At 35.5% G+C, this 24,127-nt stretch overlaps 1 protein-coding gene across 1 annotated transcript in view; it reads right to left on the bottom strand.

Annotated features, from left to right (window-relative positions):
• Positions 1-283: 283 nt before the first annotated feature.
• Positions 284-24,127, bottom strand: part of ZNF804A (zinc finger protein 804A) — a 277,924-nt gene continuing 254,080 nt past the window's right edge. Inside the window, exons 3-4 of the mRNA XM_023622162.2 lie at positions 6,722-6,852; positions 284-4,631 (exon numbers count right to left, since the gene is read on the bottom strand). Coding sequence (XP_023477930.1) covers positions 1,391-4,631; positions 6,722-6,852 — 3,372 coding nt within the window. The 3' untranslated portion in view covers positions 284-1,390. The remainder of the gene's footprint in view (positions 4,632-6,721; positions 6,853-24,127) is intronic.

Here is a 24,127-nt window from a genome sequence, read left to right as displayed (position 1 = left end):
TTCACACTTGGGGAGGTGAAACTTCTATTATCAGACATGTAGACTTTCTCTTACCAACTGGCATGGACTGGGGCAGGCACATATTGGAAAACTCTCATTGGAAAAGTGTGATGCTCCCTAGCTTTCTACTGCATAGCTATATTCTTCAGTACACGCAGAAGCACTTGAGTGAAAATATTGTAGAGGTCATTAAAAATACAGCAGAATCTGGAAGGGTGATGAAGACTTTCTAACTGTACCTGGGTGATTTAGAAATATGATACAAACATGACTATTAGAAAGATTTGCAGAAGGAAGAGCTATTTATTTATTCTCCTTCCCACTTCCAGATTCTCAATTAAGAGCATATCCAGATACAGATTATGTTTATGTCATTTTTCCCAAGATGTAATATGATGGATTTTATTAATTAAACCTATTCTTTAATCCATGCCAACATTCATATATATGTGTATTTCCTTCAGAAATTGAAAACAAACATCATAAATTTGAGAATTTTAACACACAAAAATGTCATAAGAACTTATATTGGTTATTTGCTATTTCTTGTCTACTAGTACTGTTTTACAGTTCCTGGAAGAATACTATGTACTTTGCATATTTTTGAGTTATTTCCCCACCAAATACTACCATTACTTTAACATGAATTTCCATTGTTTATTGTCTAGAGAACCAATTGTTCAGGAAAAATAGTAAACTCTGAATACAAACAACATTAAAACGAACAGAAAAACAAATGGACCTGCTATACTTATTCTGAAAGAAGATACCATAATTTAAGTATTGATAGAGCTCCAAAGATATTTCGCTGGGCCTCTGAGGTTCAGAGATGCCAATGGATAGAAGAAAAAATATGCCGCAAATCCAAATCTTATTGTTACTATACATTCCTAAAACAGTGAAAACCAACTAAAAACAAAAGTTTGATTTACATAAATATTTAACAAAAATTTATTGCAAGAGATATTTTTCACTGAATTTACAGTTTCAAGGAACATGGTACAAAACATAGTGCCATCAGCTTTGTCTAAACATTAAATAGGTGCAAATACACAAAGATTAAAAAAACCAAAGCATACTTTACAACAGAAATTATAATACTATAAATATATTTTATGTACATTATACATACTCTTAAGACATCAGTTTAATATACAGCATATATTGTATTGATTTTCAAACTATTCAGTGCCTTAATAATATTATATATCAGAAACTTAAGAATTTATTTGCATCATTACACTTACAGTAAATGATTTCATACCAGTGAGGCCCTATTTTGGCTAGTTTATTTCCATCATTTAAATAGGCAATTATCCACTTAGATGAGCATATATGCATATAGCAATAGTTTTCAGATGAATGTTTTCTTTCCTTTTGAAGGTGATGGTCAGAAGAGGGGCTGCAGTGGGATGACAGTAGGGTGTGGGGAAAGCAGAGAAGGGAAAAGTGCATGGGGGAGAGGCGGGAAAGCCAGATGGCCAGGATGAAGGACTGAAGCTGGGATGACTGGCATCTGAGGAGGAGCAACAAAAGTTGGCTGGTTCCCAGGACAAAGCCTTGGTCCCACTGGTCCTACTGAGATCTGAGGTAACGATGTTCTGGTGAGAGCTGGGACTTGGGAAAGAAACTGTTGGTGTGGTTGAAGCACTTTAAACGTTCCTGCGGCTGCCGCTGCCGCTGCGGCTGCAGCAGCTGCCGCATGCTGCTGCAAAACAGTGTGGTGGATAGTGGTTACAGAGGTAGAACATAAGGGCTGCTGCAAAGGCAGAGGCTGCAGAGGTGTGCTAGGGGGCGGGAGGGCAGCTGGAGGAAAAGTAAATTTGACCTTGTTGGCCAGCATGTTCGCGGGGATGATGTGCTGGTAGACCTCACATGGTAGATTTTTGAATTTGTCATGGTTTTCTATCGGGATCAATAATGCTTGTTCTGGTAAAGCTAATGGAGCCAGGATTTGCTCTGTTGTTACAAAGGTCTGACCACTGACATGTGCTTCTTTGAATGGTAGTGGTGGTTGTGCGTTAAGGATTCCTGAATTAAAACGCAGCCACTCAGTTGATGCCTCATTCATCTTTCCTTGTGGAGGGACTTCGGCCAGTTCATAATGGCAAAGGTATGATTTAGGTCGGGACTGTCTAGAGTTTCTTTCAATATTAGGCACCTTGAAAGGAATTTGCTTTTCATTAACATCTCTATTCTCACTTCTTTCTTTGTGTTTAAGCAAGGTATTATTAATTTCTTCTTTTGTTGGGGCACTGGCTACATAGACAGATGTCGTGGGCTCGTTGGAAATCTCTGGCAATTCACCAGGAGTGGTATCCATCACTAAGGGCTCAGTTTCTCCACTGATTTCAGAAGGAAGGGGACTGCTAGGGTGCAGTTTATTTTCTACTTGGTCTGTTTGTTCCAAGTTTCTTTCGACATTTGCAATTTCTTGTGGTTTAATTTCTTCTTTTTTATCTTCACTTATTAACTCACCCTGGTAATGTAAGGAAGAATTGCCTTTCATGGGATAATCTGTATTCTCTTTCAGTTCCAAAGCTTCAAATCCGGTGTGGAATCTGCTTCTTTTTCTCCTCCTTTTCCTTTTAGGCTTACAGGGAGCAGAAGCACGTGGTGGCCTCAAAAATTCTTCTGGTAAATAATTCTGTCGATTTAAACTTTCATCTGAAGAATAAGAATGTGAATGTTGTCTACGTTTTCGATGGGATCTTTCTGATTCATTAATAAGAGAATTATAACCTCTTTTAACAGCCTGATTCTGACTCAGGCATTTCATGTCATTTGGGAGAACCAGGCATCTGTGATCCTGACTACAGCTGGACATTTTGGCTTTCCAATTACAGTAAGTTCTGGAATATGTCAAATTGTGTTTCCCAGGATGTATCATTGTTGGATTGGATTTTCCATTTAAAACAATTGAGTTCTTTTTACAGTGGGTTTTAGAACTGACAGCATCATCATTATTGTATTCACTGCTCCAGGTTTTACATATTTCTTCATTTGCACTTAAGTTTATAGATGCTGATTTGGCCCTTTTATCAGGGAGTTGATATGAGTCCAATAATTGCTCTGCAGCTAAATACTCCTTTTCAGTAATTGTTTCCAGTAGATTTTTCCTAGTTGTATCAGTGTAACTATTTTCCATTTCCATTTTGAAGTGAGTTTCTGATTCTTTGGTTTTCTCCCCACCATGATGTTGACATAACCTCCTTCTTTTTTTCTTTCTTCTACTTTTATGGAACCAGTGTTCATGAGTATCTTTTAACCTCATTTTGTTGTATTTCTCATCTACAGTATCCTGTTTTATTTGATTTTTAGTAAGATTATATTTTTTTGTTTTTCTGATCCTACAGGAAATATTTTTATACCTCTGATCTGTATTCTCATTTTTTCCAGAATCACAAGTATTGGAGAGAGTATTATCATCAGCTAAAAGAGGAGTGACTTGGGTGTATTCATTTCTGCTACCTCCAATTTCATAATCAGTGAGTCCTGCAGTAGATGTGTCCTTGCAATCTAAGACTGGTCTCTTGCAAATGTCTTCTCCATTCTGCTGGGAATAAAGATCATTTAAGGGCAGTTTATTTTTATCTAGATTGTTGTTTAATTTAGTGGACTTGAAGTCAAAACAGAGAGGATTACAGCTATAGGAGATTGATGGTTGAGTAGTTGTGTAAGTCAGCATTTCTGACGGCCACTGGAGAACTGTGGATCTGTCTTTGTTAAGTACTGGTACAAATGGCTCACTTGGTCTTTTATATGGATCTGTTTTTTTATGTAAGGTTGTGTTATCTTCTTCAGAATTAGAAGGGGCCAACATCTCAGGGCCATGATTTTTATTTTCAACTTCAATTACGGATACATCATTGTCCTTAACATTTTCCTCAGTTGTAGCTTGCAAAGATATGCAATCATTAGCCATGTCAAGAACTGTGGATTTATTTCCTAACAACTCAGAACTATTATCACTCATAGATATGTCTTCATTAATAATAACATCTTCCTGTAATATTTGGTCTGCCAATGGGACTGAATTTTGGCAACTGTCTACATCAGAAGATAAAGGAAGCTGAAACTGGTAAAATGAAGGTAATAATAATGCATCTTGTTCACTAGAAACTTCTTTCATCTCTTGAGTTTGAGCAGTTTCTTTGTCAGTACACATTCCCTCTGGTATATGAAAAGAGTTAGCTTTCTCCTCAGAACCCAAAAGCACATCTGTTGGTGAAGATAGTTGAAGATGACAAGCACCGGGGACAAATCTACTTTTTCTGCTAAATCCTTTTTCCACAGAGGCATCATCATTGTATTCAGAGAAGGCTGCAGCTGAGGACTCCAGCTTCACGGATGCTTTCTTTGGAAATGCAAAAGAAAAGCCAATTTTGTGTCTGTGAAGTCCCTGGGCTTGATCTCCACGTTGGTTATTTTTTGCTGTATAATTACCTGCGCTTTCTGGGTCTGTAGTAACAGTGGTAACATCTTTAGCACTCTCTTCACTGTGAATCAGAGTATATTTGAAATCTTCCTGGTTATTAACTGAATCCACAACAACTCTTCGGGAAATTTCATTACAATTTTCTCGCACAGTAACAGTTGTTGACTTGAACATGGGGCCACTTCCAGGAGCACTACACAAAGAATCAAAAGTGTGTATTAGATAGGGCATTTTGAGAAAAATATTCAAACACTTAACACCTTAGAAATGTCATTATAAGATTTTTTTTTCAAATTTGTAAATCTTTATAAGAGAATTACTTTCATTTGGTACAACTACCTTCCATAGTGCCACAATTTCATTTAGTTATTGGTTATTTGGGGGGATAACTTGGAGATGCTGTCTTGAGGTTACTTTTATAGCTATCAACAACAATGTCAAGGACATTCCTACGCTCCTAACCAATGCATTCTGACCAAGATTTTTTACCCTTATGGCCTCTTCAGTGACATTTTGGAGTGTTGTAGAATTCTCTAAAATGAAATTACTTTTAATTCACCAATACTTATCATAATTGATACTGTGTGGAGAATATGAAGGAAATTAAGAAAAACCCCTCACTCATGACTTTAGAAGGGCTAGGGATTCAGTTCAACAATTCACTTCAACCAACCTCCACTGAGAGTTTACCACAGGCCAGGTGGTATGGCGTAATGCAAAAATGACTAAAAGACAATAATAGCTCAATGAGAGCTTTGAGTCTTTTGGAATTGCTATTCTTAATATTTAAAAATTACCCTGAAGTTATCAATTATATAATAATATACAGTAGATGCAAGATAGAAGACTGTTGACTTAAGATGTAATTTCTATTTATTTGGCATTACAGTATATCGTATATAGTGAGTTCTGACTACAAGAACTAAACTGTTCAGCACATAAACAAGGAGCTACCTAAACATCGTCTTTACCCTAACAGAATCAAGCTGTGCAAAATTTCCCATGCTACTCTCAAATGTTAGTTGCTTAGAAGTCATAAATGGCCCCCAATTTTTTAAATTGAATATTTCCTTTAATCTCTAATACGATGGACTGTTTCATTGCCTTGTTTGATAGTAAGAAACAACACTCCTAGTCTGCATATCTTTAGAGGCACCCACTTAATGGGAAAATTGTGTATGTGCGTGTGTGTGCATGTATAATGTGAAATATATACTGTATACTTAGGAAAATGATTTAGATAAGAAGTGTTGCTTTTTTTTTGTACATAACTTATTATTAACTCTAGTTCTTTTAATATATTAGAATTTAATTTGCAAATGCCACTTATAGCATATTCAATTACATAGGTCCTATGATTCTCCATAACATAAACTTACGCTTGTATAATTTATCATTTATTATCAAACAGAGTAAAAACTTCTGGTTGGTGTAATTGAACAGCAGTTATGTTTGATTTTAATCCTATAGGATTCCAGCTACATTTAAATTGATTTTGATTTTTTCTAAATTTGATATCCCAAACAATCTTTTGATATATCAATATTCCCTAACAGTATTGGTACCAAATAGATTTGGTATAACATAGCTTTGTTTTAGACAATAATAAGAGAATCCTATTTAATCGGAGTGCATGAGGAAGGACACTCTAAAAAGCAGTCTTCTTTTCATAATGTAGCCCTGGCCTAAATTGTAAGTTCTGAATTGTAACACTATAGCTGCTCTGTTAGAAGCAGGACAAAGTATAAGAGCTGTGAACTTCTAGCAGTCCAGTTTTTGTTATTTACAGCAAAATTAACTTTGACCTGCCTCTGAAATGCACAAGTTCTTCTTGACCTTTATTATTTTTATAATTGCAAAGAAAATTTTAAACAAAAGTTTCTAAATTTTCAATTAAAAAAATAAGTTCCTCTTAAAACTCCTTCATATCAAAGGTCATAAGATAGTGCTTTGGTCTCTTCTTCAATCAAATATTTTGAATTTCCACCAAGAAATAGAATAATTTTCCACTAAGATAGCATAAACAGTAGAATAATATGAAATTTACTTCTTTACAAACTAAAATTATAGTAATTTTGGCTTTTTATTGAAATGTGCATTAAACAGGTGTTTGCATAAAATTCAAATTCAAATCACTGTTTACAACCCACAGAAAGCCATGACAATGTGAGTGTCTTATTCTGGGTACAGAAATAAATAAATCTGTACCCTTGATTTCTACATCCCTTTTTGTTTTAGGGTCATTATATTTTAAGAAAACTTAACATTTCATTGGCCACTCACCATACAGTTTCCTTTCTTAGCTCGGCCAGCTTGTGCAGGCGTTGGAGAGCCTTTTCCTGTTTTCTTTCATCTTTCCTGGATTTAGATGCTACATTTCGAGCAAATTCCCTTTGTTTCAGTTCTTTGAGCCTCTATTAAAAAATATGGAAATGATTAATAGTATTTGACTGTATGGCAATTTGAAAGTTACTATTGTTGATATTGTTGGAATTTCAGAATACATCCTCTTCAACCTCATCTAAGGAAAATACAACATTTGTGATAATCCACTTCTGACAAAAGCATTTTCTTGCACTTTTGGCTTATGAAAATGCCAAAGCATATTATTACATTATATGAAAAGATATACCTCTGCCTTAGGTGAATTGGAATTGAAAACTTTCATTTCTGTTTAATGATTGTTTCCTGCAAAGGTTCTCTGCCTAATTCAGGTGAAGCATTGGAGTCTTATAAACCCCTAATTTTCAAACAAATGCAATTAGCTTTTGTGTTTCAGTTATACATAATAAATTCCATCATATTTTATATGTCTATATTAGAAAGGTATCTGGTCCTTCTCATATTTTCGAAGATGAATAAACGTCTTATGTTAATCCATAAAGCAAATGATTTCCAACTTACATGATTTAAAAAAATCCCTCCCCTCAAATATCAGGTGTGTTTCCCAAATAATTCAGTATCTGGGAAGAAAATTAATAGTGTTTTTCTGAAAATTCTTTTTACATGGCGCATATTTTTCACCTGTACTGAAAAAGCTCCTTTTCTGGCTTGAAGGCCAGAAACAGAACACGCCAACTTGGATGGAATTGATAAATAGCTATGAATGTGACATGATTTAAGAGAAACCGAAGTGGTCTCATGCCCCAAATATTTTCGCTATAGACTTTCACAGAGCCACAGTTATTAAAAATGATTAAAACTTCATTTTATTCTCATGAAAGCCCATGTTGTTATGCAGTTGTGATATGTCAGAGTCTTAGTGTAGCACTCTATGAGAATAAAACATATACTAATCACATTTTTATGAAGTGATTGAGCGGAGTCGTAATGAGTATCTTACAAATATACACTGACGTATGCCAAGGGCTCAGAACAACACCCAGTATGTAAAACGTCTGCTTAGCCAATATCTATTGATTTATGCATAAATCACTTATGCATTGTGATTTAGAAATGTTCCTTCTATCTTGCAAAAAGTCTGATGAAATAATATTAGACACGTGGTGATCCTGGATTGTATCTGCTTAATTTCACCTACATAGTACCACAGCTTAAGCTTCAAATAATTCCTAATATTTTAATTGATGGGATTTATATAAGATGTGTGGGTGTATGTGTGTGTAATATATACATGAGATTATTCTAGAATAATTATTTTAAAATAATACAAAGATATTTTGAGAGTGCTCATTTGCCCTGGCAGATTTGTGAAAAAGGAGTTTATTAAAGAATTAAATTTAGATAAAAAGTAGACCATATCATAAATATCTAAACTGTACAAATATTTCATAGAAAGTAAAATTTTAATATCATTACTCTGATATGACTATTAAAAGTGGTTACAATTTTATAATATGCATTAAATAATTTATTTATTTGTAAAAGTATATCTAGGATTAGAATATAATAGGTAAATAAAGTTTTACTTCTAAAATGTTAGATATCTATTATTTTGGTCATCTCTATTTCTTAAAATCTTGAAGCAATATCAAGACTCATTCAACAGACAATTATTGAGCATTAGCAACAGGCATGCTGTTAAATGGCTGAGTTTTTTTAAAAGATTAAAGAGAATGTTTTTATTTTTGTCTGGTGTGTATCTGTGTATCTGTGACTGTATGTGTAGGCAAGTGTGTGTGACTGTGTGTTTACATGCATTTCGCAGCAATAGGGAGAGAACACACACTGAAATCGATAATGGCAATCATTGGTTGAGGTACTCTTATTGTGCCATATTAGGACCAAAGAGGGGTGCCTAAAAATTCACAAGGAAGGCCACCTGGGAAAGTGGTATCTGGTCTGGGTCCTGAAGGATACAAGAAGAATTAGCCTGAAGAAGAAGGGTTGGATGTTGAGGGTGGGAGGATATTTCAGGGAAAATAAATAGCTTTGTATAAACACGGAAATAGAAGAGTGTACATTATAAAAAAAAACAAAAAAAATGCATGTAATGGCTACAGCAGAGTGTATATGCAGAAATGAGGAAAATTGATGAATTATAGGGTCCAATCAAATCATGGGAGATCCTGTCTATCATATTACAAAACAATTTCAATTATATGAAATGCCAAAACTTTCACTATTTACTGTTTCAAATTAACCATTATGATTTGAATTAATCCGTTTCCATTGACATAGTAGTTAAATATCAAGGAGTCTGTCAATTATCAAATGCCAGTACTGCTGTGTGTTGTCTGTGATGTAACTGAAAGATAGACACTACTGAAATCAGCCCTAAATGCTGATTTAGAGAACTGTGTATATTTAGAATGTAAATATTGTTTTAGTCTTCTAGAGGTTGTCAAGAAGTACCAAGCTACAATCAATTGTTCCTACGGATCTCAATCTCACTCTATGTGCAACTAATTCTCTTATCTCAGTGACAGACTTCCTGATATCAAGGTAAATGATAATACTTAGGGACTATTCAGCTGTTGAGCTTATAGGCATGGCCAAATACTTTGGTTAGTTTGTGGCTAGAATTCATGTGTCTTAATATCGTTTCTTGTATTTTTATGCAGCAAAAATAAAGCCCTTTTCATATTTTATTTCTAGTAGAATAATTTTGAAAGATAAATAATATAAACCAAATCAACTTTTTTTCGACAATGCCAAATGGAAAAAAAACTTAAGTTCCACACAAATAAATATACAAGATAAGACCTGTGAGGCTTAGGGAAATATCAATGCTATTTCAAAAGCTTCCTAAACAATTTATTGAGAATCACTCAAAAGAAATCTAGTGATAAATGTCAAGACAGGAATGGCAGTCAGCAAGAATTAGAAAATCAGAAGAATGTTCAAAGGAATTTGTGGAAAGATGTGGTCTAGCTGCTGTATTACAAAAATTATAATGCACATTGACGTACAATTCAATACGTGCTTTGGAATTATGCAAGTAGAGAACGGAAAAACATAAAGAATCAATATTCTTTGGTTATACCACTATCTTAGAAGGCCTACTTTACTTTCCCACTGATTTACTTTTATTAGTTTATAGACAGCCAAAATGTCATAGGGCAACATAGGTCATTGATCCTGATGTGGTCTCAGGAAACCTACGGAGTTGGATGGTTAGGGAAGTTATGATGATCTTGGCCTCAGGTTAGAGGATGGTATTTAGAGACTGGCAAAGTTGGTTAATCAATACGAGACGGACAGGGGAGAGATTACCGTTTAGATAACTCAGTAGTTTGTGCTTAAATATTTGGGTAAATTACATTGTTTTACAATTGAAACCAAACTTTCATGAATGTTCTCAAATCTATATTTTGTACACCTGTCTAATTACATTAAAAAATAGGTTTCTAAAAGCAGAACTGCTGGAATGAAAGGTATACTTGCTCTCTTTTTGAGGTTCTAAACCTATCACCATTTTTGTTCACCTTCCAACAGTATTTGAGATTGTATACATATCCAATGTTGCATAGCATCACTCAACTTTTTAATTGATAGTCCATAGGTGATATATCATTAATGTTTGGCCTATAATTCATTTGATTACTAGGAAAACTGGAATATTTTTACATACATTAGCCATCTGTATTTCTTCATTTAGAATGAACATCATTCCTTAAAATGTATTAAGCAGTATTTTATACACTACTTTGAGTCTGAAAATAAACATACGCGCAAACAAGGTTTGCATTATTATCTGTAGTTAAAGTAGACAAAACTGAAGCTAAGCAAATTTTGGGGACTTGTCCAGAATCACATGCAAGTGGTAGAAATGGGACAGGAATCAGAATTTCCTGGGACATTTCCTGTGATCTATCTCCCATATTGACTGTGCGCTATGCTATTCAAGCTGTCTAACTCTTTAGGTCAAGCTGATCTGACTATGATACTTATATTCACTTATCTTTCAGCCCGTATTCATTGAGTGCTCCTTATGTGCCAGCAGCTATTCTAGGCACAGTTGATATATATGTGACAAAGCTTTGCTTGTTTCATGAAATTTTCATCATAGCTGAGAGAGACAGACATTAAAACATATAAGTTAGTGGTATAGCATAGCAGATAATGAAAAGCACTGTGGCTGAAACAAAACTAACCAGAGAGGGTATGTGGTGAGGGGAAGGATAGCAATTTCAAAGAGAGTGATTAGGGAAGGTTTTATATTAAGTTAATTTTCTATTTCTGTTTAACAAATTGCCACCACTTAACACCTTAGAACAGCACACATTGATTATCTCATGGTTTCCATAGGTCAGTATGTCTGTCCTTTGCTCAGTCAAGGTGTTAGCCAAGCTGTATTCTCATCTGGAGAACTGTCTTGGAAAAAATCATCTCCCAAACTCCCTAAAGATGTTGGTAGAATTCCTTTCCTTGTGGTTGTAGGATTGATAGCCCCGGCTTCCCACTGACTGTCAGTCAAGGCCACTCAACAGCTAGAGGCTGCCAGCAGTTTCTTGCCCCAGGGTCCACTCACAAGCCCTCTTACAACATGACAGCTTCTTCAACATCAGAAAGGAAGTCTCTCTCTCCGTTGTGCTAAGACTTAGTCTTATATAACATAAAATCTATGTAAAACAACCAAATCAACAGAGTGACACCTCATCACTTTTTTTCATATTTTATCAGTTACAAACAAGTCACAGATTCCATCCACACTCAAGGGAAGGGGATTATATAAAGGCAGGACTCATTGGGGATCACCTTAGGGTGTGTCCTCCATAGAAAGCCTCATTGAGAAGGTGTCATTTGAACAAAGGCTTGTAAGAGGTGAGGAACAAGCCAAAAAGATATGTCAGGAAAAAAATCTCCAGGCAGAAAGAACAACCAGAATAAAAGTAATAGTGGATTGCAGGTCATTTTTGTTTTGATCATTGCTCTTTATCACAAGTTAGCACTGATGCTCCTTAGCTGCAAGTTTATAAAGGGTGGGGAAAAGAAGAATTATCTGAACCACAACACTGGGCAAGTGACAGCAGATAGAAGAAGAGAAAACTTGGGCCTTGCTTGCAGGTGGTTCTGTACAATATGCAGGCACCACCCGAAAGCAGACAGCTACAGTGCTATAGGCCTTTTCTGGAAAAGCCCTGGAGGACAGAGATGAAGGGGAATCCTCCCAGTGGACAGAATTTTGAGCAATGAACCTGGTTGTTCATTTTTCTTGGAAAGAGAAATGGCCAGAAGTGAGATTATATACCAATTGATGGGCTGTGGCCAATGGGTTGGTTGGATGGTTAGGGACTTGGAGGAACATGATTGAAAATTAGTGACAGGGAGGTCTAGGGAAGAGGTATGTTGCTAGATCCTTTTTAGTGGGCTAAAAACTTGAAGATATTCGTGTCCATGTGAATACTCACCAAAGGATCACCTCAGTAGAGGAGGATTTTTATAAACAAGTGCATAGGATGACCTGTTCTGTGGATACCAGACAGCCTCTTTCCCCAGCCACTCTTGTCATTGCCCAGTGAACTCATGAACAAAGTGGCCATGGTGGCAGGAATGGAGGTTATACATGGGTTCAGCAACATGAACTTCTATTCATCAAGGGCCACCTGGCTATGGCTACTGCTGAGTGCCCAATCTGCCAGCAATAGAAACCAACAGTGAGCCCCCATTATGGCACCATTCTCGGGGGTGATTAGCCAGTTACTTGATGGTAGGTTGATTACATTGGGCAGCTTCCTTCGTAAAGAGGGTGGTGCTTTGTTCTTTCTAGAATAGACCCTCACTTTGGATACGGACTTGCCTTCCCTCCATGCAATTCTCCTGCCAAAACTATGATCAGTGGACTTACAGAATGGTTTATACACCCTCATAGTATTCCACACAGAATTGCTCCTGATCAAGGAACTCACCTGATAGCAAAAAAAGTGTGGCAATAGGCCTATGCTCATGGAATTCACTGCTCTTACCATGTTCCTTACCAAACTGAAGCAGCTGGTTTGATAGAACAGTGGAATGGCCTTTTGAAGACTCAGTTATACCTTTGGCTAGGTGGCAATACCTTGCAGGACTGGAGCAAGGTTTTCTAGGAGACCGTATTTGCTCTGAATGAGAGTCCAGTATATGGCGCCAGTTCTCTCATAGCCAGGATTGAAGGGTCCAAAAATCAAGGGGTGGAAATGGAGGTGGCACCACTCACTATTACTTCTAGTGATTCACTAACAAAATTCTTGCTTTCCATACTCACAACTTATGCTCTGTTGAGCTAGAGGTCTTAGTTTGAAATGGGGGAATAATTCCACCATGAGACACAACAATGATTCCATTGAACTGGAAGTTAAATCTGCTACCTTGCCACTTTGGGCTCCTCATGCCACTGAATTAACAGGCAAAGAAGGGAGTTACAGTGCTGACTGAGAGATTGATCTTGATTACCAAGGGGAAAAGGGACTGCTACTCCACAATGGAGGTAAGGAAGAAATCTGAAATACAGGAGATCCCTTTTGATGTCTCTTAGAATTTCCATACTGTGTGATTAAAGTCAATGGAAAATTACAGCAATCAAATTCAGGCAGTATTACTAATGGCCCAGACCCTTCGAGAATGAAGGTGCTTGCTGAGGGCAAAGGGAATGGGTAGTAGAAGACAGTTATAAATACCAACTTTGACCACATGACTAGTTAAGACATGAAAACTGTACTTGTCATGAGTATTTCTTCCAAATTTTATGATGAATGAATATAATTTTATTCATATAATAGTATAATATATACCCTTATTTTCTTTCCTCCTTTATCCTTTTATCATACAACATAAGATGTATTGACTTTGCATCATAGTATTTAAGTTGTAGGATATGAAGTAGAAGAGTAAACATCACCCAAAGACCTTGTATCCTCTTCTGGGGAATGAGTTAGTGAGTTTCTGGTTGTATATAGGATAGTTGTATCACGTTAGGAAGAATACGACCTGTTCCTGTTTTTATTTGGAGATTAAGCATGGTTAAAGGAGATGTCTATGGGCAGCAACTTGACAAGGGGTAGACTTCTGATGGTCAACTGTATATGTCAACCTGGCTAAACCACAGTAGCCAGATATTTGATCAAACACAAGTCTAGATGTCACTGTGAAGAAACTTTTTAGATGAGATTAACATTCATATCAGATGAGTAATCAGATTTACTCACTAAATCCTTGTAAAGCGGATTATCTTCTATAATACGGGGAGATCTCATTCAGTTGAAGGCCTTAAGAGATAAGACTGAAGTCCCTCTGGAAGAATTATACCTCCTTCAGCCTTCCCACTTGAGCCAGCAACATCAACTCTTTCCTGGTTTTCTAGCCTGGCGGCCTGCCCTGCAGATTTTGGACTTGTCGGCCAATTGCGTGAGCCAATTCCTTAAAATAAATCTCTCTCTCTCTCCTGCTCTCTCTCTCTTCCTGTCTCTCTCTCTCCTCCTCCTTTGAATTGTCTTTTCTCTTTTGTCGATGATCAGGTGATCATATTTGTGTGGGTCTATTTCTGGGCTCTCTATTCTGTCCTATTGATCTATTTGTCTATTCTTTCATCAGCACCTCACTATCTTGATTACTGTAGCTTTATAGTAAGTCTTAAAGTCAAACAATGTACACATACACCCCATATATATATATATATATATATATGTACACACACACACACACATCCATGCCTCCTATTTGTTCTGTTTCTCTGGAGAACCCTGACTAATACAGGTTTTCGCCAGAGGATGGGTAGTCTAGTAGTGAATCTGTGATGAACACAGCAAATTGTGTTCACTTTCTCAATTACGTCTTTTTACTTTATTAATGGAATTCCAATTTGTGGGGAACAGAAAGATACTCAAGTACAGTAATAAAAATGCCAGCCTCCTTTGTGAATAAGAGTGACTCTGTGATACTGTCCTCACTAATTTCATTGTAAGCAGATGTCTCTGAGGAGGATATCCCTAAAAAAAAAAGTGAAGTCTCGTTAGAAGAAAAATTCCCTTTCTGTTGTTTTCGCCATGATATTAGCTTCCTACCCGTTTTTAAAATTTAAAATTGTGAATTTTAGATGGGCAGCAGCTATCTCAATTGTAAGGCTATCAGTTTGGCAGAGAAGGCCCAGATGCTAAAGATAGCAGAGACAAAAATAGAAAAGATTCCTGTTCTCTACTAGCATCACTGAATTACTGCATCATCTGAGGACTGATTACTTATGTAGTTTGGGAAAAACATAAAGTAAAAGCCAACTCTATTTGTGTTTTCCCTTATTTGCAGCTGAATGTAATCTTAATTTACATACCCATTTACTAGATGTGTGACTGGATAATTCACTTTATATTCTTTGACTTCTGTCTCCCCAGATGAAGATGCTGATGATATCTAAAATTCCTTCCAGTTTTGACATTCTCAGATCTGTGTTTTCAATACCATCTTTTAAGATGAGTTCAGTTGGTATTAAATAAAATGGATATTTAAAGATTTTATTTTTTCCTTTTTCTCCCCAAAGCCCCCCGGTACATAGTTGTATATTCTTTGTTGTGGGTCCTTCTAGTTGTGGCATGTGGGACGCTGCCTCAGCGTGGTTTGATGAGCAGTGTCATGTCCGCGCCTAGGATTCGAACCAACGAAACACTGGGCCGCCTGCAGCGGAGAGCGCGAACTTAACCGCTCGGCCACGGGGCCAGCCCCATAAATTGGATATTTAGAACAATTATAAGACCTACCTTGTTAAGTGTTTTCCCTATTATAAGTAAATGCCTTGCTCCTTTGAATTGTTCCAATACTTCTGTTCCCGGTTTCATATTTCTTAGTAAGTTAATAAATTACCCATTTTTACTGTTTCCAGAGGCTCAAAATTTCCTTTGAATTCCCAAGAGTTGTTTCTATCAAGAACTATTTTCAAAGGTTTTTGGAAAAATCTAAGTATGCTTTCCATCTTATATAGAAGTAGTACCCTCAAAGAATTACAAGTCAATCTCCGTCTTTATTTCCTGAATCAATTTATCTCTCTTAGAAGATACTATGCAGCGGGTTCTTTAGGAATGTTAGCAAATATGTTTCTTCAGAGAAGGCTAAGATATTCAAGTGAATGGTATCACACTTCAAGGTGTAATTTCCTCCTAGCCATTATTTAATCAATGGCATTACGCTGAGTGAAGCTGTGGAAGAGTCTTTTTAAAATTTCTTTTCCTATTACTATCACGAATATGTATCATTTGGACATTTCTCATGGCAGCTTTAAAAGTATCTAATCTCTTAACGGCATATCAGATCGGAACAATATCTTTCCCCAAGGCCTCTCATTCTTTAGATTCCATTAACTCAAGTTTCTCTTTGTGGACAAAAACTCATTCTAGTTCTAATATAAAAGTCTTTGCAATCTGTATGTGTTATGTCTAAAACTGATTTTCCCACCATTCAGTTCATTTTCTTAAGTGCTGGATCAGAAGTGTCTCATGCATTGTAAGTGCTCATGAATGCTTGTCAAATTGAATTGGCACAGAATGGCGGTGATTAACTTCCTCATACAATACGAGGCTTTGAAAATTTGCTAACAAAAATCTCAATAAGATTTTTGGTAGTACAGGAAAAGCAATGAAAACTCAAGTATAAGAAATATTGACACGTTTGTTTTAAAAAACACACAAACAATTTGAGTGGCCAGAAATTGAAGAATAGTTAAGAAGTATGGTTCAATTTTATAAGCAAATACTATGCAGCTACTCCAACATTGCTGAGAAGTGCAAAATATTAGGAATACTGTTATATTATAATGCTCTTTTAAAAAATAGAAACAGAGTAAAAATGCCAGAAGATACACAAAATGTTAATGATATTTCTTTTTGTAAGGTAAAATCAGAAGAATTGTCCTTTTATTTTATTTTCCTTTTATTGTTTATTTTATAAAATTTTATTTTCTGGTATTTTCCTTTTTTTTCTTACTTCCATGTTTTACTTTAAGAAGAGATTTTTAATCTAGTTGAATCTGGTCTATTTAAAATCATTGGCATAAAATCTACTATATTGTTTTCTTTTTTTAATAAATAAGCATTGCACATTCCAGAATTGCTTTTCACTTGAACATTGCAGGCACCACCTAAACTCTTGGCATAATCTAATCTAGAAACAAGTTCAGGCTAAAATGCATAGCTCTCTGGTCCCTGTGAGAGGGACAAGCCCACGGCCAGTGTAATTTACAGTGCCTGGGGTTAAAATAATATCTGACCTAATAACTATAGAGATTTCTTAGAGGTTTTCAGAAGACTCCTGAGAACTACAGGCATATTTAAGGGACGTTACTTATGGCCACTTTGTCCTCAAGAAAATGTAAGGTATATCCAGGAGGCTGGATTTTCTGTATTTAGTTGAGTACATTACTATCCAAAATACAATTAGAATTGGAGATATATCCAGAAAATTGCCCAAATTCTACACACTATTTCTGTGGTAACATGTTGTTAACTTTAGTTTCCCTGTAAATTTATGTCTCTAGTACCAAGTCCATATGAAGACCATATTTATAATGGAAAAATTATGAGTTTGGGAATATTTCAAAGGATGGAATTTGACCCCACCATTTACTGCCTGTGTGACCTTTAGTGATCCTTTCTCCATTTATAAAATGGAGAAGAAAATACCTCTGTAAAAGCACATATACTTCCTACCACTCAATAAATATCAGCTTCTTCTCCTCCTTATTCTAACCGTAACATGAAAAGGTAGAATTCTAGGTATTGTGTACATATTTCACTTGAGATTGGGTTCACGAGGACAAAGGCTACTTTATCTTGTAAACCTGGACAAAAATTCTTTTTCAAAACTAGTAATTAATCAAGTGGCATAATTATTTATAGAAGTAAATATCAGAAATATCTTGAGTTAAACCAGTTTAATGTGTAAATATTAAAAGGTATGCTTTTATTAATAGACATGATATTTCATTTGTGGAACACACAGATACCAAGTGCATTTCTGAAAGTAGAAGATATTTTCAAATGTACTTTACATCTTATATTTTAGAAGGTCATCATATTTCATTTATGTTAACTTGTCAGTTTGATCATGTATTTATTTTGCAGTAATGGTCTATATATGTATGTTTTAAGAAATTAAAAATAAATTTATAAAAACACGTATGTAGCAAATATTTTCTTTTGCTTATTTTTATATAAATCATTAAAAATAAGTGCTCTCAATAGCTAATTATAAAGAAATTAATTTGTCTTCTTAATTTATCTGGTAGTTCTGCTAAATTTTCTTAATGAAACCAGCTGAGATTGAGCCAGTATTACTTTATTGTTGTTTTCTGTTGAAAACAGACTTGTCCCTGATAAAGCAGTACAATCGTACACAGATGAGTTCTAAATTTTTTTATTAGTTTTTTTCTAATAAAAAAAGCAGTTTATACGGGGCCAAACTGGTGGCTTAGTGGTTAAGTTCACATGCTCTGCTTCAGCGGTCCAGGGTTCACAAGTTGGGATCCTGGGGGAAGACCTACACACTACTCATAAAGCCATGCATGGCAGCATCCCACGTACAAAATAGAAGAAGGCTGGCACAGATGTTAGCTCAGCAACAATCTTCCTCAAGCAAAAAGAGGAAGACTGCCAACAGATGTTAGCTGAGGGCCAATCTTCCTTGCAAAAAAACCCAAAAATCAGTTTATAAATTAATAAGTTTAAGAGTTTGGGTAGCTTCCAAAGGAACTTTTGTTTAAAAATTGCAAATTATGGAGTTATAAATATGAAAAAAAGAATGGTGGTGACATTTCACCTCCAAAAGCTGATGTTAGCTGTCAACTTGTTCAAAGTCACAGAACAAAGGCAAGTGATGTTTGTTATCTTTATTTTTATGACTCCACTACTGATCTGACCTTTTACGGGATATCTATTTAAAAATAATTCACATTAAACTAAAACAACAGAACGGCAACTTGCATTCTGTGCATAACCTAATTTTGTGCCATCAACGAAACAGTATAAAGAGTTGTCTGTCTATTAGAAATATATATTTTACTAAGTAAATGAAGTACATTTAGTAAAGAAAATTTTCTATATTGTTTTCTCTTTAGACATAACATGTGGAACTGTTTAATTGTAGTGGTTTTAATGAAGAGTTGTCTTTTTAAAGTCTGCTAATCTTAATACATGATAAAACCTATTGTTCTATCCTAGTTCTAACGATGGGTCCCTGTGGTGGACAGAATAGCAATCCTCCTAAGATGTCTGTATCCTAATCTCCAAACCTGCAAAGATGTTATTTTGTATGACAAATGGACTTTGCAAATGTCATTAATTTAAGGACCTTGAAATGGGGATATTTTCCTTATCCAGGTGGATTAGATGTAATCATAAATGTCCTTATAAATGAAAGAGGAAGCAGGAAAGTCAGAGTCAGAGAATGAGAGAAGAGAGGTGGAAAAAGAGAGGGAGAGAGAGATTTGAAAAGGCTACCCTGCTGCTGTCGGCTTTGAAGATGGAGGAAGGGGTTGAGACCCAAGGAATTAAGGTGGCCTCTCAAAGCTGGAAAAAGCAGGGCAATGGCTTCTCCTCCAGAGCCTCCAGCTCTGGAAGAACATAGCTCTGCTGACACTCTGCTTTTAGAACATCTGACATCCAGAACTGTAAGATACATTTGTGTTGTTTTAAGCCAGTAACCTTGTAGTAATTTGTTACAGCAGCAGGTAGGAAACTAATACCGTACCAAAGACAATCATTTTCTAGTAGAAACTTGCCATAATAGGAGAATACGAGGTGTTTCAGGAAAAGATGAAGTTTAAGTCAAAAGATTGATCAGGACTCTAGGATTAATTAACAGTTACCTATATGACTTTATAAGTCATATTATAGAGAAGTTTGTGTCTTCATTAAATGTGAACTTCCAACCTTTGGGAATCTTTTTGAAAATCAAAATAAAACAACATATATGATAATGCTTCTCAAACTACAAAATGTTGTGTAATTATATGGCATAACTATTGCTATTTTTATTGTTAAGGCAATGAAACCTTTGATAATTTGAATCTGCAAGCCTACACCTCTAATGGGATTCTTGTATTTTAGAGTCAACAATGTGACATTTTCTGTTAAAATCTTTCCTCCCTTTTAAGGAGTATGTTTAACTTGTTAAAGTGTTTGTCCCTGTGGTATCACAATTTAATTCAACGATATGGTTTATTTCCTAGATAGAAGACACTATTGAAAGTGCTATGGAGGCAAAGAGATGTATAAAGGAATGCCTGCTAAACTCAGCAACATAAAATTGGCAGAATAAAATATCTCATATATGGGATACAAAGTAATATTTTTCAGAAGTGGGAGGTATCATATTTTCCCAAAGGGATTTATGAAGAATTGTAAATAAGCTTTGAGTAATCATTAAAAACAAAACAACAATAAAAAAAAAAAACCCTTTAAGAGGCAGAATAAAGGACATCACAGGTAGTTTTCAAGTCAGAAACAATAACATGAGGATGTGGAAGGAATGTTTGGAGTTTAACAGAACTAATGTACAACGGTGAGAGAAGGTTAGTTTTTTTTATTTCTGTCTAAAAAATCATCACAAACCAAATGGCTTAAAATGACAAACATTTACTAGTCACATGTCCTTAGGTCAAAAGTTAGGCACACAGTGGCTGTGTCCTCTGCTCAGGTGGACAAAGCCGAAATCAAGGGGTCAGTCAGACTGAGTTTTCATCTGGAGGCTTGGCGGAAAAAATCTGCTTTCAAGTTAGTCCTTATAATCAGCAGGATTCGGTTTTTTGTGGGTGTAGGACTGAAATACCTGTTTCCTTGTTGGCTGTCAGCCAGAGACCCCGCTTAACCACGACAGGCTGCTGCCTTCCTTGTCATCTAGCTCCTGCCACTTTCAAAGCCAGCAACTGAGAATTCCTCATGTGACAAATGCCCCTCATTTTTCAGATTTCTGACTTCTTAGACAAGTCAGAGAAAACTGTTTTTAAAGGGCTTATGGGATTAGGTCACACAACTGGATAATCTTAAATAAACTAACTTCGGATCTTAATCACATCTGCAGAATCATTTCACGGTAGAACATAGATTAATACATAATTGAATAACTGGGAGAAGCTGTGTGCACATAAGGGGCCAGGAGTCTTGAGAGCCCTGGTAGAATCCCACCTACCACAGGAATAAAGCAACACGATATTGAAAGGAAAATGCATTACTCTCAAGGATAGACAGGCTTAAATATTGTGTTAAAATGCCTGGATTCTGTTCTATAATTACACAGAATTGGGGCAATGATCCTCTTATATATTGTTTTAGGAAGCTTTTAGTAGAAAACTAGCAATTTCAAGTGAATTGAAGAATGATACAGAAAATATTTTCCTTCTCTTTCTTTTCAGTGATCAAATAAGATGACAAATATAATTAAGAAAAAGAAAAATAACTCTTCTTCAAACCAAGAAAATGAGACAAAAGTGGACCTAAATGTGTGAAGAAATCCAGATTTATGGAAATCTGAGACTGGAGTGACAGGAAATACAGATAAGGAACATGGCAGTCCAGAACACTGAGGTAAATGTGGTGATTCCAACGGGAAAGGCAGAGAATTTGCAAGCTTGATTGACAAATATAAAAATGATGAGTGGGTCGTGAGGTGATTATCTGCCTAATTTCAAAACTGGACTCTAACAGGTAGACCAATGGATCCCTTCCAGCAAAATAAAGACTTCCCACTTTAGCAATGGAAGGGGCCCATCTCTTCCAGCTAGGTAGTCACCATACAATCACCCCAGATGGAAATATGCCTATAAAGACATTGTATCAATAAACACAAAGCCCAGAGTCTGCACTCCAGTTCAAGGGAGAGACGCACTGGAAACAAATTTATTCATTTTGGCTCTCTGTACTCATCATTCTAGCCCTTCCAGAGAAAAAGATAACACATCACCAGGGGCCAGCTCAGAGGCATAGTGGTTAAGTTTGCCTGCTCCTCTTCCATGGCCCAGGGTTCGTGGGTTTGGATCCCAGGCGCGGATCTACACACTGCTTGGCAAGCCATACTGTGGTGGTGTCCCACATACAAAAACTACAAAAAATAGAGGAAGATTGGCACAGATGTTAACTCAGCAACAATCTTCCTCCAGGAAACAAAGGAAGATTGGGAACAGATGTTAGCTCAGGGCCAACCTTCCTCACCAAAAAGCAAAAAACACATCACCTATAAAGAAGTGACAATGAAACAAGATAATCAGTAACACTGAATGACAGAAAAGAACAACAACAACAAAATGTTGCAGATTTAAATTTCTGAAGAAATTATTTGAAGCCAGAATTCTATACTCAGGCACTGGTTGAAAAGAAAGAAAATATTTTAAACATGCCAGAGGAAAACATATTGTTATTTGATTCTCATAAATCTGATCTTTTGTCAGGATAAACCACAGTAAAAGAAAAAGGAATACATAAGAAAGAACAACATGAAATAGAAGAATCAGTGGCAGTTGAGTATTATCAAAAAGAATCAAAGAAAGCTTACAAGAAGTTAAAAGGAAGTCCTTTGAATCTTGAAGGCAGAGACAGTCTCTTTCAAGCAGTAGGATTTAGTAACAAAGGATTACATTCCTTTCTTTATGTGTTCAGTTACCAATTTGGTTCTGTAAAAAACACTGACTCAATCATAATAACATGTATATTGGTGTTGGGCATAAAATGATTCAATATATAAACTGTGCATTAAAGACAATCGCAGTTGTAGAACAGAATAAATTTAATGGTATTCTTTTAACGCTTTCAAGTTGTCTACTTAAAAAAAAGCCATGAACTAAGAGAAAAGTTAAAATGCAGGCATACTAAATTCTTTATCTTTTATATCAGTTGGTCAACATATAATGTCTAATGTTGATGAATCAAGAAAGAAAGAAGAAAACATTCTTTAAAGTTACAAAGGAAACTTCTTGGTACCATATGGATTATAGTATACTTAATAAAAATCATAAGTGGATAGGGGAAAGAAAGTGGGAGATAAAAATACTAACTTATTCATTTTTCATAATGAGACAGAGACCAGTCTAAAATTAATACATCAATTAAGTATATATAATATTTAAATATATAATTTTAATAAGGAGAACTTTTAAAAATCGTTAAATTTGATTACCTCTTGCATCTGAGAATGAGATGGAGAGATAAGGACAGGATTTTTCTATATAATTCTGGACCATTACATACATTATAATAAAAGTATTTGGCACATTCTATTCACAACGTTCAAACGTGTTTTACATCAAAAAAAAACCTCACAAATTTAAGTGGTTGGGAGCAAACATTTAAAATGCAATAAAAATAAACTGGAAGATGTTCTATGGACAGAATTTAATTATCTCTATGTAATGCTAACTGTCTTTGTTACCTTTAAATGTAAAATGGCTCTATTTTAAAACCTGGTAAAGACAGAAGGAGATCCATGTCTAAGCTTCAAAGAATACTAATGAACTAATACTACAAAGAATTCTCCATCAGTCCTTGCTTAGAAATGGTGCCGAGACTAAGTCATGACTCAATTAAACTTATTAATGATAGATTAGTAAGAAACCTAGAAATTAACTTTGTCAGCCTTTTTAGAGACAGTTACACAAAAGATTTGAACTTCTTTTAAGCTAATAAAGCTTTTCCTCATTGACTCAAAGGAGTAGATTTTATATCCTTGGAAAAATTAATGCTGTAACCATGATTGTGACCCTCAATACATATTTACTTTCAAGTGCCAAGCCATGGTCAAAAAATTTAATCAACTGGTTAGCTAGCATCTATACCTCTAAATTATGTAATTGGACAAAGGTTGACAATATGGGACTGGATTCTAACAAACCTTTGTTCAAACTCCCCATTCTACCACTTTTTAAACAGTTTCATCATTTGTAAGATGGAGATTATAAATATATCTACTTGATACAGTTTGGGTTAAAATTAAACTAAAGCACTCAAACTTATAGCACAATTTCTGCCTTAGAGGAAGAGTGTTGAAATGTTCCAAACTTTTATACTACATTTGAAGTGACTTTTATGCTGTAATTGGGTTTTAGTGATTTGTATTTGATAAGCATTAAATCAGATATTTGAATTGCTGGGGGGGGGGAGGTAATAGAAAATAAGGGAAATAAAAGGGGCTGATAAAACCAGAGGAGTACGGATCTGTATAGCAGGGAAATTGACCTACTATATTATTGACACTTGACCAAGACGCTGATGACAATCCACAACTCTCTTAAGAAAGTAGTTCCTATTGGTAGGAATCCTTCTTTGTTATGGCTGAATAATA

This window comes from Equus caballus, chromosome 18, assembly GCF_041296265.1.
Source record: "Equus caballus isolate H_3958 breed thoroughbred chromosome 18, TB-T2T, whole genome shotgun sequence".
Classification (NCBI taxonomy): Eukaryota; Metazoa; Chordata; class Mammalia; order Perissodactyla; family Equidae; genus Equus; species Equus caballus.
This window is presented reverse-complemented; position numbering and strand designations above follow the sequence as displayed.